The sequence below is a fragment of the Nipponia nippon genome, unplaced genomic scaffold, assembly GCF_047370975.1.
Source record: "Nipponia nippon isolate SJK-2023a ecotype South Korea unplaced genomic scaffold, ASM4737097v1 scaffold_2, whole genome shotgun sequence".
Taxonomy (NCBI): Eukaryota; Metazoa; Chordata; class Aves; order Pelecaniformes; family Threskiornithidae; genus Nipponia; species Nipponia nippon.
In genome coordinates, this window is record NW_028262336.1 from 21,430,126 (window position 1) to 21,448,478 (window position 18,353).

At 38.5% G+C, this 18,353-nt stretch overlaps 1 protein-coding gene across 15 annotated transcripts in view; it reads right to left on the reverse strand.

The window, feature by feature from the left end:
- The window catches only part of ROBO2 (roundabout guidance receptor 2), a 470,469-nt gene that overhangs the window by 57,431 nt on the left and 394,685 nt on the right, over nt 1-18,353 (reverse strand). For all 15 annotated transcript variants that reach the window (XM_087756937.1, XM_087756931.1, XM_087756935.1 and 12 more), the window contains 3 exons: nt 16,314-16,438; nt 13,390-13,561; nt 7,454-7,636 (listed from right to left, as the gene is read on the reverse strand). In XM_087756937.1, coding sequence (XP_087613063.1) covers nt 7,454-7,636; nt 13,390-13,561; nt 16,314-16,438 — 480 coding nt within the window. The remainder of the gene's footprint in view (nt 1-7,453; nt 7,637-13,389; nt 13,562-16,313; nt 16,439-18,353) is intronic.

Sequence of the window (18,353 nt, forward strand, 5' to 3'; positions counted from 1 at the left end):
CTGAAAAATTCTTGGGATTAATGCTCTTGTTTAGACTATCATCTACCAGAAATATTTTTAAAGTAATATTGTCACCACTTGTATAGCATGTACAGGTGTGTGAGATTTTTACCTATGCATGTCATGTAGGGAAAAAAAAAAATCAATAGTTGTCGTCTTCAAAGTATTTATATCCCTTGTGTACCTTTATAAAGCAAAGCTAAAATGGGGGAGCTGGTAGGAGATTGCAGCAATGTTTGCCAGACACATTTTATTTTCTGTGTAGTGAGGTATGGAAAAAACTCCAAGGCATGCTGTGAGAAACATATCAAGAAGACATGACATCGAAACCTCTTCACTAGAGCCATAATTGCCGCAGGTTGGCTGTGGCATATGAGCTTGTTGAGAAGAGACAGGTATCACAGCATTTACTCTTTTCTATTCTATCTGTGTATCCTGGTGGTAGTAACTGTTTCCTGGTTTTTTCCTACATTAAACCATCTTACACCCTCCCAATACGACATTGTTTTTAGAAGAAAGCTTCAGCTTAGTTTATTAAAAAAAGAACTTGTCTTGCAGTGACATTGTTTTTCCTGGGGAAGACTGTGCCTGGCTTATGTGATGTTTATGGAACTGGGAAGGAATACAAGTTCTTTCATTTACCCTCCACCCTGTATGCCAATGCACGGATGGTTATAATCTTCATGAGAAAATAAACAAGAAAGTATTTTAGTTACTATTCTTGCTGGAAAAGGCTCCAGAATATCAACTAAGCTAGCCAAAATTCCTCTTGAAGTGTGGACATGTCATCAGGATGTTATGGAAAAAAAATTGCATTCCTGATGCCATCCATAAATGGGCTACCTGAGGCTGCACAGAGAAGGTGTCTTTCTTTTAGCATCAATATTGTGAAAGGAAAGACAGCTAACAACGGAAGATATGGCCAGGCTGCCAACACAAGCACTATGTTTATCATTCCTGCCATACATTTTGTCAGCATTTTTGCCTGCAGTTTGATTTCTGCAATTACAAAACAAGTCTAAACGCCTGAATAGGAGCATACTTAATGCAATGCAGGCTTGTAGATGTCACTGTAAAAATAAAACACACAGACAGCTGGCTTTATTCATCCTGTCTCCACTTCAAAAAGAGGCAGAGCAATTTCAAGGGGCAATGTAAGAGGAGGAAGGGAAGGATGTCCCTATCACTGACCCACCCATCTCCCTTGCTTTTTATCACTGAGGAAGCAAAAAAGCTCTTTCAGCACTCTTTGCATCTGATATATGTTCTTAGAAAGGCTGAAGACCTGCAGGGATGAGATTGGTTTTCAAAAGAAGATGAAAAAATAACCTCTGCATAGAGAGATTTTGAAGGAATCCCCACCAGCTTATGCTTCAAGGACTGTAAAAATGCAAAAATATAATCCAAAGTGCATTTTAAATGCATAAATTTTTAAGGAAATTATATTGTATATATTTGTATGAAGAAAAGCATACGTTAAGGAGCTTTTCACATGCTTTCTATTAAATATATAAGGAGGTGCCCAAACCATTTACTAATATTATCTAACAAGGTTAAACTTAATCTCCATGCCTGCTAGAATTGGAAAAATACAAATGTATAGTAAGTTGACATTCTGAGGCAAGAAAGCTTTAGAAAGCTTTAGAAAGCTTTCTGTATGCCTATCTCTAGCAGGCCACATTTTCCTACTGCAAATGAAAACTTTAATGTTGCCAGCCAAGTCTCATTCCTTTTTCTGATAAGCTGTTCCTCAAATATGAATGTAGATTAATCCTCTTTTAATAAGCATTAACTCAGAACAGATAATCAGTGTATAAAAATGCCATCAAATCTTCTGTCTGCCTTTGGATGATTCTGTCAAATAATTTATCCTCATTTAACAGTTTCAGGAGTTGTGCATAAAATGTGTAGCATTCCATAATTCTCTATTTTTCATTTGTTTTTGTTTACTCAGTTTCATGAAATCTTTAATCCCAAGGAGCACTAGTCACTAAATAAGCTTACCTACTCATAAGTGAAAATACATATTTACTTTCTTTGCATGACTGATGGCCTAGACACTTGAAAACACCTGAGCATTCAAGTAAGTGGGTACTGGCACAACAATGAGTTTGAGGGCACAGGAAAGATAAGCAGATAAATGAAATTTCTTTTATTTCTACAAATGGATTCCATGCCTTTGTTGTCTAAGTCCTTATACCAAAATGTGAAAAGAGAATTGCAACTTTCAGTACAAAATAAACAAATGCTATTCTGTCATTGTAATATGGGATCGAAACAATTCATCTATTACACAAGAAGTCGTCAGATATCTCTTTTGTGCAATCTATCTTTTCTTGTATCATGTAGAAACCCGCAGTGCATGTTTATATCCAAGCAATCTGACTAAAGGGTAACCATAAAAATAAAAAAAACCCTGTGCAGCAGTACTTTAGCTTTTATAGAACCTTACAAAAGTAAGACTAATCCATCCTTTATATCACAGAACAGATGACTGAAAAGGGGCAACATTTGTATTTAGTGTCTCTGTGCCAGATTTGGTTTTGCTGAGAGTATGTCACTGTCTCGAAAATGTATACTTCTTGTACAGCTGCAGATGACAACACTACTACTTACTAGTAGTAATCTAACAAACATAGCCCAAAATCATATGTTTTGTAGTACTGATATCACCGAGAATCAATGCCTGGTGAGTCATAATGGGGGAAAGGGAAGTGGAAGAATAGTGATGTACAGAATTGTGGCTCAGTTCAACTGTAAACAAAGTAAAAAGATTTAGCTATAATTTTCAATGTCACTTTTTTTGTGACCATCTGAGCAATCAATCAGTGCTTATCAAAATGTTCACAAAGACAGAAAGCTTAAGGAATTTAACTCAATCAATTATTCTTCTCCGGCACAAATCTTTACCAATTGCGTGACGTTTGCTGTTTGCTCTTCTCATACACAGAGTGTTACAGTAGTTTAGTCACACAGCAGAAATTATACCTCTTAGGAGCCTAATAACAGAATACAAATAACCAATAGTCCCAGTGAATGACCCATAATCTGAAAACGACCTGAAAGAACATTTTTAGCAAGTAATTATATAACTGCAGAATCCAGGCTTTTAAACAACTATTTTTAGTGTTTTAAGTTCTACACATATGCTAATTCAACCGAAGAAAAACAAAACAAAAAACATTCACATCAGAAATAACTGAAAAAATAGTTTTTTGTTTTGTGTCTGAAATAGAGTAAGTATATGAATGTTCCACTAATACATTCAATTCTCTTTATTACACAGTCAAATCTCCACATTCTGAAACTTTCTGAAGGAACAATTTAAAGCAGATGTCTGAACAAAAAGTATGCGCCTTCTAAAATCTGAGCATATTAGGATAAATTCATCTTTAGTAAAACATTATTGACAGCTGTGTCTGATGAGATTCTGAAACCTACATACCACTGTCTAAATATTTAGGTCTGGAACAAAACAGTTTAGGAGTCATAACTTTGAAGGGAACAACATACAGTTGTGAGTGTCATCAAACTTCCAGAAGCATAGATATGTTTGTCTAAATTACATTACCAATGGCAAATTCAAATATTAGAGAATTAACGAGGTTTCTTAGGGAACTCTGGGTTTAAAGATAAAAAACATGGACTATGTTCTTTCATAAGAACAACATTTTTTTTAAATGAATGATTTTTTTTTTGGACTTGACCACTGGATGACTTAGGTTCTCATTGCCTCCAGAAAGGATTATAGGCCAGGAAATAGAACTATGTGCTGTTATAGTTCTATAAAGTCCATGAGATGTCAAAACTACTTTTAAGAAAGCAAATTTTTGGCAGTGACTCTGACATATCCTAGTTGCCCAGCACATGTGGATCAGCTGTGCTGAATCACGCACAGTCACTGTGGCTCCAGCACAACCCTGTGTCATGCCAACGTATGCTACAAAGACAATGGAAAAAACTCACCACAGTTACAGACAGCTGACAGTGGCATAATCATAGGAACCAAATGCAAAGATGCATTATTTCATTTTGGAAAAAATTCTATATTGTGTCTCAAAGAAAAGCAAGTAAAGCATTTAGGGTAGGATGTGTTGTGCCACGACTTACACTAACTTGCACAAACCTGCCCAGAAGCCAGAGGAGCAATTCCTGAGCCCCCAGAGCTTCTCCACGAGGACACTTCTCCCTCACAATGTCACAGGCCCCTGGGGTAGACACCATCACCTTCACTCATCTGCCTCAACAGTCATCTGCTCTTTCCTGCTAAGCTAAACACTCAAGCTGTGGCTGAAGATAAGCAAGAACGAGAAAGCAGCTAGCTGAGCATGAGGACCAGTTCAGTGGTGCAGTAGGAAGACTGGCCTCTATCACATGGATGGCAGAGGGGACAGAAGAAGAGAGAGCTTTGGTAAGTGCAACTGAGGGGGCAAGCTACACGCAAAAACATTTACAGACTTCTGAAAAATGCTGAGATTTATTAGCCTTTTATACTGTAACACTGAGGTATAATTATCTCTGAGTTTTTGAATCTTGGGCTTAGGTATGAGAGCAGAGGCTAATTATTTGTATTAATTATTACTATTAATTGTATACTCTATTTTTCCTGGCTATCCATATGTTGACTAAGCTGTTTGCAACCTGCTGTTTCAGCCACACTTCATTTATTCTTTACATATCTTTAATCATGCTTACGATGATAGTCTACCGTATGCCATGTTCATTAAAGATAGGAAAACTAGGATATCAGCTTTGAATTGGGCAGGCAGAAAAAAAGCAAATGGTTCAGTTCCAGAAACACTGTAAAGGCAATGCATGCATAGGTTAATCACTAGATTGCTTGAAGATCTGAACACCTCATGGTAAGGCCAACGTATATGCAACTAACAGCTAAAGTCGGAGAAAGTTCCATTGCTCTAGTTAGATCTTTAAAACTATTTGAGATACTTTTTTTGAGCTTTAAAATCAAAATTCAGTTATGTATGACTAATGCTTGTTTATGTTAAGTTAGTTCAAGCATCTTGTCTTGCAAATTACTTTCAAAACTGCATTATTTTGAGGAGTTAGATGAGTAAGAAGTATGCAGAATTACAATGACAGAGACATTAAATGGTGGTAGATTTTATGTTCCCCTGGAATCACTAGGAGAATGAATGCTACATTTTTATCACAGATAGGCAGCAGAAGTATTTCTCCTTGTACTTGGTTTTAATTCTGCATATCTCACAGGTTCATAAACACTTAGATAGCTAATGTTTGCAATGATGTGTTGGTGAGGTAAGAGACAGACTAATGGACAGTACCTGCAGGGGTGAAGGTGAAGGACTGAACTGCAAAACAAGAAAGCAAACACATTGTGAGTTACACACCCTGATAACAAGCGCTAATTGCAGGGCACGAGTTTCCTCTGGAATTTACTCAGTTGTGGATGAATATCATAAGCAGGACATAACAGTTGAGCTTAAAGCACTAACCAGCCAGCAGCCAATGAGAAATGGTGGTTGGAAAGGTGAGCAGTGAATTCTGACAGTCACATTTGAAGAATTTCTGTGTGGACATGCTATTCTCTAAATTGTAAACATTAGGATGAATTTTGAAGCATGATCTGGTATGAACTTTCTTTGCTGAAAGCATACACTATTTCATAATTCTGATGATGGGAATTCTGTGTCATGATGCAATGTTCACATCACACTTCGATGCAGCAAACATCATGAGAAGGAATGAGTTGCAGGAGACACACTGTTTATAATGACTATTACAATTATTTACAGCTATACATTTTAAGGTATAAAAGACACTGCTCTCAGTCTCCTCCCCCCACCCCCAACATACCAACTCACATACAGGGCTAAGAATTCTGCTTTTAAAAAAAAGAGTAGTCTTAGCTTGTGTCCAAATTTTATGTATAGGACTGTTTCCTAAGAGGAATAACAGTACAGCTGTCTCTTAATATGAAAAATCTTGGGATCTAGACTGATATATCATATAAACACGTGTAGGTGTGTGTGATATATAGTAGTTTCTCAGTTAACACCACCCCATCTCTCAGAGAGTAAAAGTCATTGCTGTTGAAGGAAAGAAAAAAAACAACTCAGCAAAAGGCATAACCTATGAATGATACAGACCGCATGGCAAAACAAGGTGAGGTTCCACAGAAACCGAGTCAGTCCAAGAGAAAGGGTCTCTCCTCCCTTTGTTTCCACTGCTCATCTGATTTCTTCTTGGGCCACCTTGTTTCACTAAGCCAGTGGAAAACTAATCCAGCAGGAAGGATTGAAAAACAACATAGAATAGTTTCCTTCTGGTTTAGTGAACCCAGTCAGGACATTGAGGAGTCTGATGATGGCTAACGCCAAGGTGAGGAGGCATAGGACTGTTAGGCTACAAGCAGGGAATGAACGTTGGGTTTTGGCAAGTTGTTAAAGATGCTCAGCCCCTTAAGGAACCTGTGTCTACAGGTTCGCATGTGATAACTTGTAAATAGAAGGGTACTAGTGCAACTTTAGTGTGATATAATGTCCACAGTAAACATGCTGTGTCCTCAACTGTGCAAATCTTGCTCAAAAAGGAAATGTTTTCTCTTTTTAAATGTTAATAAGCACTACAGAAGAACTTACACCAATATCTGAAGAACAGCGTTTTTGTGTTACATTAGGCTTCAGAGCGACCCATTTTATGGTAATTCACCTGACTTCCTGAAAATCCATAAGAATCCTGAAGCACAGAATAATACACAAAACAAACAGGGTGGTGGGGGGGGATATTTTCATTTGGCAAATGTATTTATTTTTCCAAATGTACTTTTCAAAAACTAATTTGTAACTGGAGCAACACATTTGGTGCAAGAGGGACCATAGTGTGAGGGCATTCTGAGGTGTTCTACCTCCAAGACAAAACTTTTTATGGCTTCTGCCATAGGTAAATTTTGACCACACTTCTCTGTCTAATACATTACTCTCTTCTCCTCCAGCTATAGGTATGAAGTCACTGATGAAGTACCTCCATTCATTTCCCATGCACATGGCTTAAAAGACATGGAAATGCATGGGAATGAAGAAGGAGAAGACCAAATACTCTTTCTAACCTTCCTTGTAAGGGTCTAGTCTGATTCACCTTTGAGCACATAAATGGAGCCGGACCACTAACAGAGTGCCTTCTGAGCAAGGAGCAAGAGGTACAGTTAATCCTCTTTGTACTTTTTTACACTAGATGTGCTGGAGATGTAAAAATAAAGACTGTCTTATGATAATGATGAAATGTGGTACCGAGCAATGCATTTAAAGCTTCTCATACACCAGCATTTTCACAGCATACATTTAAAACAAGCATACAAAATTCACCCAGGCCACCTTTGCTGTAAGTTCAACATGTTTTTTAAGTAGGTTTAGCAGCACCTGTTCTCTTCATGATAGAACCTGATGAGATGGTAATAAATAGTTATTGTTCTTACCAGCATAATTGCTGAGCCCCTTCCTCTTCTTTCTGCGCCAGTACAGCCAGATGCTGAAACCCATCAGAATTACCCAACATGCACCACCGATGCCAGCTATAAAGGCAGGCTGTTTGACAACATCAGTGATTTGCTCAGTTATGCTGTTGTTATTTTCAGTGATGACAACTTCGTTACGACCTCCTGCACAAAAGAAATTCGACAGAACGTTGTTATTACGGATTCTGTAATACAAACAGGAACCAAGTATTGCAATTGAAAATTAAAAAACCTAGTAATGCACCTCAAAAGAATTATCCACAGTAGGAGAGCTTTAATGAGTACCAATGCACACCTGAAAACCAATGTTTCTAGAAAGTAAATCCATAATCCACTGCAATTTTGCAAACATATACTTGAAAAGATAGCTCTATAGCACTGTCCCAAGTAATCTAACAGATGACAGTCCAGAGCCTTTTTTTTAATATACATGCTCGCAGTTTATTTTTACATAATTATAGGCAGAATACAACGATGAGAAAATGGATCATAGGAAACCAATCAAAAAAAACCAAAACCCAAGCAACCAATAAATAGCTTTTTCCAAATGAGAAATCCAAATACAAAATATCCTACAACATCAAAAGACAGTTCATTCTGTCATTGTTGTCAGCATGCCAAAAAGTCTTACTTAACTCATTTGTTTTTGCTGCATCCTAGAGTTTCCAAATTTAAAATAAAAAATAAAGTATATGTATTTTCAACTGGGGCAAAGATGCATTTTCCAGCAACTATTTCATGGAGAAAACAATCCATACAAATCCTAAATGCACCAGCTTTGACAGAAAGCAGAAAATCGCATAGTTAACTGTAAGCTCTAAACAATCACAGCAACAGACGCTATTTTTTTTTTTTTTTACGTAGAATAGGCATGAAAAATTCTTAACATCAACCCGTAAGAAATAACTATGACATGGAATACCAATTAAAGTGGCATGCATAAGAAATTACTATATAGGATCTTAAACTGTGTTTATGCCATTAGAAAACTGTAAATTTCAGTAGATGCTCCCATTGTTTTCCACCCCCCCTTTCTCTAAAAGGGAACTTTTCTAAAAGGAAAAGCTTGGTGTCTGGTGTGAAAGCAAATGCTCATAAAAAATGAGAATGGAAATTCAGGAAATGTTAAAGCATACCGTTCTAGGGCCAGCACTTTTCTACTTCAAACCTTCCCTTGTCAAAAATGGTTAGTTTTAAAATTAGGAAATGCGGAACACATTTTTCTGCAAAGAATATGAATATTGATTATATGTACATTTGATATTAACTGCCCACATCTGCAGTTTTGAAATTAGTGAAAGAATTATCCATCATTTCTGGTAAAAGCATTTATATAGCTCAATCCTTGAAATGTTTATGCAGTATTATCAGATGCCTGTATGCATGGTGAAGAGTTGCAAGAGTAGCTACTCTACTGAGACAAAAAAGGATGCAAATACTATGATTCTCAATTATGAGAGTCTATCTCACACACGTAAAGGTAGTAGAATATGGCAATAAAACACTGAAATGGTCATTCAGAGGAAATTATTAAAAGTGTTGTGGCATTATGCCTTGCTGTGAAAATGTATGTATCACTCTTCTATAATTCAGCAATGGTTAAATTTACCGCTCACTTCTTTCAACAGAACAGCCCCTGTGTCAGCACAGTGGCTTCAGCCTAAAGCAAACAAACAAGGTTGCTGGCTAAAGCAGATGTGCGACGTCTGACACTTCCAGTTTTATCTCCGCGGACACCTCTTTGCAAGAGATCCAGAGTTTACACCAGTCAAGTTGCGAATGAGGATCCCTGCCAGAGGGCCGGTCGGGCTGAGCGTGCCTTCCCTGCCCCAGCGCTGCCCCAGCTTCACGCCCTGCGTTGTGTTCAGAGCTGGACTGAGTTACTCTGGAAGAAATGCTATGTGCTGCATTACATTGCTATCACACTGTTAATGATCTCGGTGATTTTATTAAGCTTTCTCTCTTTCAGCACCATGTCAATATTTAATAATGATGACCGTCTGCTTTTGCAAACAGACTGTTGAAACTGTGCTAGAGCTTGGCTTGCTTTCAGTAGTTCCGTGCAAGAAACAAAACAGGCTTCCCACAAACAAAATAGGTCCCCCAGAAGGATGCTGACAGACTATGCCTGCTAATCTATAAAAAGGAAGTACACCAGTACTGATACCATGTACCAGTCTATACTGGCCATGCTGGTAAGCTTTACTAGTGTCAGGGCCTGGTAGCTGCAGCTGTCCTTTCCCATACTTTCCTATTTTGTCTTGCTCCTGCCAAAGGCCTGATGGTTTCCAGTCCTGATGCAGTAAGAGAGAATACAACTCAGTGAGCACCTGTGACAAGGAAAACAAGTGAGGCAGCAGTGGCTCCTTTATCGGATTTTCCCCTTTTTTTCTGCCCATGGAACCAATCCATAGGTGCACCCCAGTGCTGAAAGAGGAAGCGCTGAGAGTAAAACTAATAGAAAGAGGCACTCTACAGCATGCTCTTCCAGGCACACAATTGATTTTCTAGTAGAAATCAGCATGGGAGTTGATGTTGCTCTAATTGCCATTAACTTTCAGTTAATTTCTGTGCCCTTTGGAGGAGAGGTAAAAGCAGCGGGACAGTGAGGAAACAGGTAATGTCAGCGCTGCTTCAGAGGCAGCCGTGCTGCCATGGAGAAGAGCGGGAAGGGAAGGGCTTCAGAGACACTGGCTTTGGGAGCGGACGCTGCTAGACTCAAGAAAAGAACAACTGCTTTCCACTAAAGCCTCCGAAAAGTCTGAAGATCCCGTTTTCTTCTCCAAGGTCAGAAACCAGTCTTTTGAGAATGGAGGATGCGAGACCAAACTGCAGAGAGCCTGGGGAGAGCTTTCCGTGGACTTTACGTTCTCCTTCTCTTCTAGGAGAAGGTGCAATCTGTCTCCACATTACCTTCTAAAGTTTGCAGTCTGGCTGTTTGCTCTTACCCTTCAGTGCCAAGCAATTACAACTGCAAAAGTAATAACTCATTTAAATGTCAAAATAACATATGCTTTGTGAATTCGATGACTGAAAAATAAATGGATACAGATGAATGTTACCCACTGACGTTTGATAAAATTATTATAATGGTTGGGGTTTGGGGAAACAAACGGCATTAATTGTGTATTTCTTTGTATAATATTTAAGCAGAAGTAATAAATATGTCATCCAAGGTACCAGTGTACTATTTCATATACTGCAGGTGTTTCTGTAACAACGCTGTCAGTTCAACTAATGAGAACATAGACAAGGGAAGTGTGCAACCTGTAACGCTCCATTGTTCCTGAAGACAAAAACATAATGAAATATAATGTCTTCCTCCCATTGGAGAGTAATGAAGAACAAAACTAATTTGTCGGACCAAAAATTAATTAGACACATCAGATTCGATCGTACCTATTACTGTGAAAGTTTGCAGCTGTTCCTCATATTATTATGTCAATGATGGAATGTAAGAGTGAACAGGCCAACTGACGAAGAGAAATAATAGCTATACCATTAACCAGCATTGCCGTTATCTCCAATTTTATTTCTCGTTTTCCAAGTGAAATTTTTTAGCATATCAATAGTGACCATTAAAATGTTATTCTTGATTCTCTTTGAGTCTTCCATAAAATTTTTCAACGTCCTGCTTGAAGTATAGGCACAGGATTCCTGTAACAGTGACAGAATTTCTAACTAAAGAAATAATATAGATCCTACTTGGTCCATATTCTTCTGGTTTTACTTTCTGAATTGTCACAGGTCTGTTATCTAGAATTGGTCTGGGAAGTCAGTAGTTGATTATCCAGCATGAAAATCAGTTATTTTCAGAAAAAAACTTCTTCTTAGAAGAACATATCCTTTATGTAAGAATAACATATTTCTTTTTATACACTGGACTCTGTATTTCATGACCATGAAAGTCATACTGTTTAGCAACACGGCTTAACTTTTCTGCTGTTTATGTTCTTGAGTCTCAGTCAAACATTGCGTGGTACCAACTCAAATTTTCCAGAAATGGTATCACTTAAACACTGTTGCCTTTGTCAAGCAAATTTATAGTCTGAGAAATAACTGAAAGCAATTAATAAGAAATAGAAAAATGGGACCTAAAGAAAAGGGAGATACAGACCATACAAGTAATAACCACATCCAGCTTTGGGCTCGCAAAAGGAAAAACAGAAATGAGAACAGAAATACAACTGAAACAGAAAAGACTCTCCTTTACTTTCCATCCAAAGGACTCTTAAATGTGCAAAGATGCCACCAGACAGACTTGCTGAAGCAGACATTCTGGGATCATTTAAGGAACAAATAAATATCACTGTAAGTTTAACGATGTAAAGTTACGTCTCTAAATGCCAAATAACTTTTTTCTTTCTTTTGTACTTTATTGGCATCCTAACGTCCCTTTCCTCCTTCCTGCAACAATACAGATCTCCCCACATTTAACTCTTGATTATACTAGTCATTTTTTGTAAGGAAAAAGTCAGGATGAAGGGTTGTACCCAGATGCGGTGCTGAGCATTCTGGGAATCATCCAGCAAAGCACTTTGGTGCAAGTTTAACTCACAACACGTTAAGTGACACAAGGCTACTCACGTGCTTAAAATGGAACACACTTAAGTGTTTTGCTGGAACAAGCCCACTGTGTGTAGTGCCTAGCTAGATGGACTCTCTAGTGCAATAAGAAGTCCTGCTCAAAGCAAATGCAATGACAGACTAGTCTCACAACATCAGTTATTTACAGAGGTCCAAAATTCAGGCCTATTAGATGACACATTTCTTGCATTTTCAAAAATGAATTTCTTGCTTTCAGTTCTAGAAAACTTTTTCCCCTCTTTTCTTTGGTGTTTCTGTGGCTGCCTTTTTCTAAAACCAGTGCTGCCTTCACCTCCACTCTTGTATTTCCTTCTCCAGTGACAATATATTCAAAGCTGACATACCCCTATTTCTGTTTTGTTGCATAGGGAACCTGAATATCATTAAACATTTAAGCAATGCTTAGGGGACAGCCTTTTCTAAAGGCCTACACATAACGGAATAGTCCATGTTTGGGACACTGTGTTGACAACATTTTCAAGAAAGAAAATATTTAATAACAACAAAAGACTCACAAACAAACAAAAGCCCATTTAAGTAATAACTAAATTAGATCACACAGATAAAAGCAACAAAATTCCTGTATTATGGACTCAAAAGAGGTGCTGCTCTGCATAGCTCAATTCAGTTTTGCTAAATATGGTTACTTCTCGTATTTTTATCCTTCCCATATTGTTCCTGCCTTTATATTTTATACTTGAGAAGAATTTCCGAAGAAATAGAATCTGTGTTTCCCTCAGGTCAGGAAATTAATTCAGCATGGAAACCACTACTAAGGAACAGTCATTTCAAAGGCAGGGATGATAGTACTACTTTTGCTCTCTAGTTGGACTAGAGGCTGCTTATTCTTTGACAGAGGAAGCTCATCTGCTTGGGATACCTGAGAAACACTAACTTCAAATGTTCAGAAAACCAACTGTAAACAGGGCCTTAGGCACCAACAGTACGAGTAAGGCAATATCACAGTCATCTGAACAGGAGGAAAAGGGAGCTCGAGCTGTTAGTTCCATAAATCCATCAACCTGCAGAAGTGGTAAATTAATTAAAAAAAAAAAAAAATCAGTTTCACTAGATAATCTGCATTTTCTCATATGTCTTAGGAGCATATTTCCCTCCACTGGCTGCGAGAACTCTGCACAAAAAGAAGACACAACATCAGCAGGCAGTGGGATGTTAAAAGCTAACTAACTAGCTCTATTCAAATCTCATCTTTTGGTCCATGGGTTTTTATGCTTCCATAAGTGATTTATGAAAGCATTTCTGAAAGTCGAAACAGGCAAAACAAAACAACAAAACAGGTAATCACTTACCAATTATTATGGGCTGTGGCTCACTTTTTACTCCCACACCTGCACTGGTGCTTGCAGCAACTTCCACGCGGTACTGAATACCTGGATATAGGCCACCTATTACTACAGACCGAATGGCTGCATCTACTGTTTTGTTGATATGAAATCGAGTCTCATTACCTAGGCACCAGATCTGGGACAAAAGTTGATGTGTTAAAAAATACGAAATTCTTCATACTCATAAACAATCGCGCATAGATACGACATATCAAGGTATTGCATGACAATCACTTGGTTTGGAGTTCTTAACAATGTTACCGTCCAGGAGCAGCTGGAATTGGAATGATTTAGCTCAGCAAGCTATCCCACATTAGCATAGGACCAAGCCAGCTGCAAAGACTGCTTGCAAATACCCTCTGGACTCTGGCTCTCCATGGAGTGCGAATTCTGCGGTTACACTACTTAGAAGCACAGACCAGAATCATTCAAGTGAAAAAGAGGCGTTATACATTAATTGAAATCTTGTTCAGTAATGAGATTACCATCAAACCTTTCCTAAAAAACCCCCACATTTTTTTAATTCTGAATTTCCCTCTGAATAGCAAAAGGATACCAAATAATACAAGCACACGTTGAAACATTTCTTAAAGTACTAAACAAGAAACAATTTTCAAAATTCTTTTCAATTTCCTTTCACTGCACAACAGGGATATGTGAAATTTCTGAAATGGAATAAGTACAAACTCACTTTTTACTGCTTACTTATGTTGTTCAGGAATCCAGATATCAGTTCCTGACTCAATTACTCTCTAATTAAACAGAAAAAACACTCTATAATCTCAATTGGCATTCTGTGATGAGAACAGTCTATGATTTCAGAGTGTTATGTCTCCCTCTTGCATTTTTCCATAGGCTTTTCCCAAGAAGTTTCAAAACTAAGACCTTTTAGGGATTCTTCTTCAGTTAATGTTATCTGCATATACTGCTTCTGTATTATTGAAGACTACCACTCAAGAAAATCAATGCATAAAGATATCACATGTACACTACGTAATTATAATAGCAGAAGAAAGCACTAGTGGTGGAACCACTATCAGCAACCACCTGATGCGTCTAAGCAACAGCAATGCTTTCTTTACCCTTATTTTTGACCCTGCTCAGTGTTTTATCACACTATCTTTTTTCTGTGAGACACTGAGGAAGATTTGGAGGCCAAAAGAAACCCTTGCTCTCCTAAGCGCAAGTAGATCTTATTTGCAGGCCAGAATGCATTTGGGTGAGAAACTATTGCATTCGTTCCTGTTCTGAGGTTACAAACAGCTATGAGATGCCCCTAATTAAAGGCATTTAATTCATAAATTTACAGGCACCCTGATGCTTGAAGTGGAATCAACAGATCTACATTCAATTTGTTAGAAAATGTACTGTGAAACCTCAGCAGTCATTTTATACTCAAGAAAGTATTAGACTTTTCGCATGACATTCACTGTAGCCAGCTCACTAATCAGGCAGACACCTAATCTAACACAGAAGGGATGTAACAGGTAGTGACTCCAGCTGTTTTTATAAACAGCCTAGAGGTCTGAGCACTCACCTGGAACATGGCTTTTATTAACCATCAGCACACTTTGTTTCATATCTACATATCTTGTGGTTTAGGAGTCTGCTTTACTTATTTGCCTATAAGCCCTTGATGGTTAATATTGACTTATACTGGAGTCAGTATCAAGATTAATTAAGCCAAAAGATAATTATTAATTGATATGAAAATGAGATCAATAAAATACTGGGATTAATAAATCTTGATATTGACTAAAAGCAAAACAAAAGAAGTGCTACACTAAACATAAATATTGTGAGCATTTACTGCATCTCTCTGACCAAGTGATAAGCTGGAAGAGGCTGAACCATTAGTTGATTTAAAAATCAAGCACTTTCTCCCTTCTTGATGCTGATCCCCTCAAGATACAGCAGGGGAAAAAAATTACATCTTTTTGTGTGAAATAAGCTGCATCCACCACTTCCACCCTTTGTGGGATTGTCAAGAAAGCTGCCCTGCTCTGTTTCAATTAAAAATTTCACACTAGGTATACAAGCCAGGCACAGCAAAGCTATTTAACAAACAGTGTGTTCCATGGTCACAAGCCTGTGACAATGCTGAACCTTGCCTGATCATTTTCTCCATAGTCCTCCACCCCAATAACACACTGCACTTTTTCCATGTTGTGAAAATATACTTGTGCAAAAGTGAGCTTAGTGGGGAATTATAGACTACAACAAAATTTAAGATGATATATAAGGAGTAGATACTTTGAGCCATCATAGCAACAAAGAAGAAAAAAGTATAACCAATGCAGGCAACTCTCATATAACAAACTCTGGATATAGCAGTGGTGTTCAACCTGTTCCTCAGAGCAAAAAACCTAGCACTTTAAGTTGTGAATCTTGGCAGAGAGAGTATTTGGAAGAAGTCTTGTATCCTCCCAGAGCCACAGTCTTTGACTTTGACCTTGAAGTGTTAGGATTAGCATTTTTGCAGGGGAAAGAAGAGGTATCTTTCCTGTCAGCTCTTCTGCCAGATTGAAGGCACTCTAAGACAGGGATGTCACCACCTGTCTTCAGAGTGCAGAAGCTCTTAACAAAAAAACCCCTTCTTCTTGTTCCATAGCAGGGAAAAGCAAGAAAGAGAAGCACTGTAAGCTAGCTGGCAATTACAGCTCTCTTCCAGATCTAGCTCATGTTTTTTTTTGCTTTTAAAGTAACAGTAGTACTGCTTAAAGAAAAAAAAAAAAATTCCATAAGCAGTCAGTCCTCTTTCTCCATGTAATTATATGGGCAGCTGTAAATGCTCTCAGAATCTAAACCCATAAACAGCACTATTGTTCTGTAATTCAAGCAGGCTGTTTCCTTAAACACACAACCCTCCCATTAGACATCATTTCTACCTTATACTCCTGGATGACTCCATTTTGGTGATCTGGAGGGGGAGGATCCCAGGAGATGCTGATGCTTGTGCTGTTGTGGTTTCCAACTGTCAGGACAGTAACAGACTGAGGAGGGGCACTTGGAGCTACACCAAGGAGAGGGAACAAACAGAAGCAAGACATTAATCCATTTGCTAGAGCACAAAATTTGCTGAAACAGTGTAAGAGCAAGCTGACAGTATACCAAGTTCACACTCCCTGCAGGCCTAGGTATGCGTATATTGTTAGGCACTGACAATTTTGAAAAATGCCTTTCTGAAGAGAAGCATAGCACTGAATGACAATGTGGAATTTGTGTCAACGGAGATTCAATACAAATCACTCCTCATTTATTTATATTTAGAATTTTTAAGTTTGCATTGGAATTATTCTCACACTTACATTTGTTTTCCATAATATGCATGGATAGCTACAGATATATCAACTAAATCATAATGTGAGGCTGCTTCACCTGGCCTGAAAAGTGTTTTGCCTCTTCCTTCCCCACATGATCTAATAATAATGTGAGCAGCAGACGTTTAAGGATCTTTTTTGTTTCCTATTTGTTGTCCAGGAGGACATTAACTTAACAGGTTTGAACATAAAACCTTGCAACTCCTAGGTGGAAAAGGGTTAAAGTGTTCAGGGCTTTACATCAAATGCCAGTGAATAGGGGAGGTGCTAAGTTAGGTCAGATATATACTTATGTCCTCTTTTCCCTAGGCAAATTGCTTTCTCTTCAGAGTCCTGTTCAGTTCAACCATTCACAGCTGTTTGGCTGGTTGCTGCGTATCAAGGCCATATCTACAAGACAATTGCTTGCCAGCCCTACTACGTTGGCTAGAAGTGTGAAAAAAAAAATCATAGCTGTTAGTGATCAGAGCTATGCTGGCAAAGCCCCTCTTGCAGCTACACCAGCAGCAGGGTGCTTTTGTTGGCTCAGGACATGTTGTTTGGGAAGTGGCACAGGAGCTCCGCTACGGAAAAGTCCCCTCTGTGAGCATCTGCTGCATCTCCACGCGGGGGCTCTCCCACCACAGCTATAGCTGCCATGGCAGAGGGCTGTGGCATATGTCCCTCCTGTCACTTAAAACTTCTTGTGTCCCTGTCCTCCCCCGCCCCCCCCCTCGACTTTTAGGCAGGTGCTGAAACTCCACTGCAGCGGCAAGCGAAGTCACCAAAGTCGAGTGTATTATATTAAGGTATAGTCCCTGGAGAAAAAAATTATTGATAATAGCTGCACTGAACAGGTCCTAGGATCCATCTAGTCCATTTATCCCAGTCCATTTATCAAGTCTTCAACAAAACTAATAGAAAGAGGCTAGGAAAGTGTGAACTAATAAAGCGAGCGTATGATACCTCTCCAGGACAATTTTCCAATTCACAGAAGACTGTTGCTTAGACACTTTCTGTTCCAGGGCAATGTCTTTGTGTTTAATAACTTTTCATGGAATTTTTCTTCCATGTATTTGTCATCACCTTTAATATGATCTTAAAACATTTGATATGAAATATGGAAGCTTATTTTGAAGACTTATAGTAGACCTTGTATCAGAACCTAAAATATTTATCACTCCTCCCTGCCCCAATTTCAAATCTAGATAGCCCTCTGGTTTTGGGCATCTCAGGTCGTGTGTCATGGCTTCCTGACTCCAGTCTTCTGGTCTAGACTATTCCTATCCAGAGAGGGCTCCTTCCCTGCTAAGCTCTATGGCAACAGGACTCTAGTCTTGTCTTTAACAGATATTCCTCACTGCATGAACATCCTTGGACCACACTTTGGAAAAGCAAAGAGCTACTGGCACCTTTGTGTTGAAGTCTGGCAGGTTTAACACAACTAAACACAGCCACAGATATTTGGAGTATTCAAGTTTCCTGAGTCAATTCAGATTTCCTTATTGTTCCCTGTGGCCTCTTTGAGACTGGCTATGTTCCCAATTCGGATGCTCCTCAGCACTTGACCTGGCACAGGCTCAAGGAGCTGAGCTCAAATCCTCCCTCTGATAACCCTGAAGAGTTGGA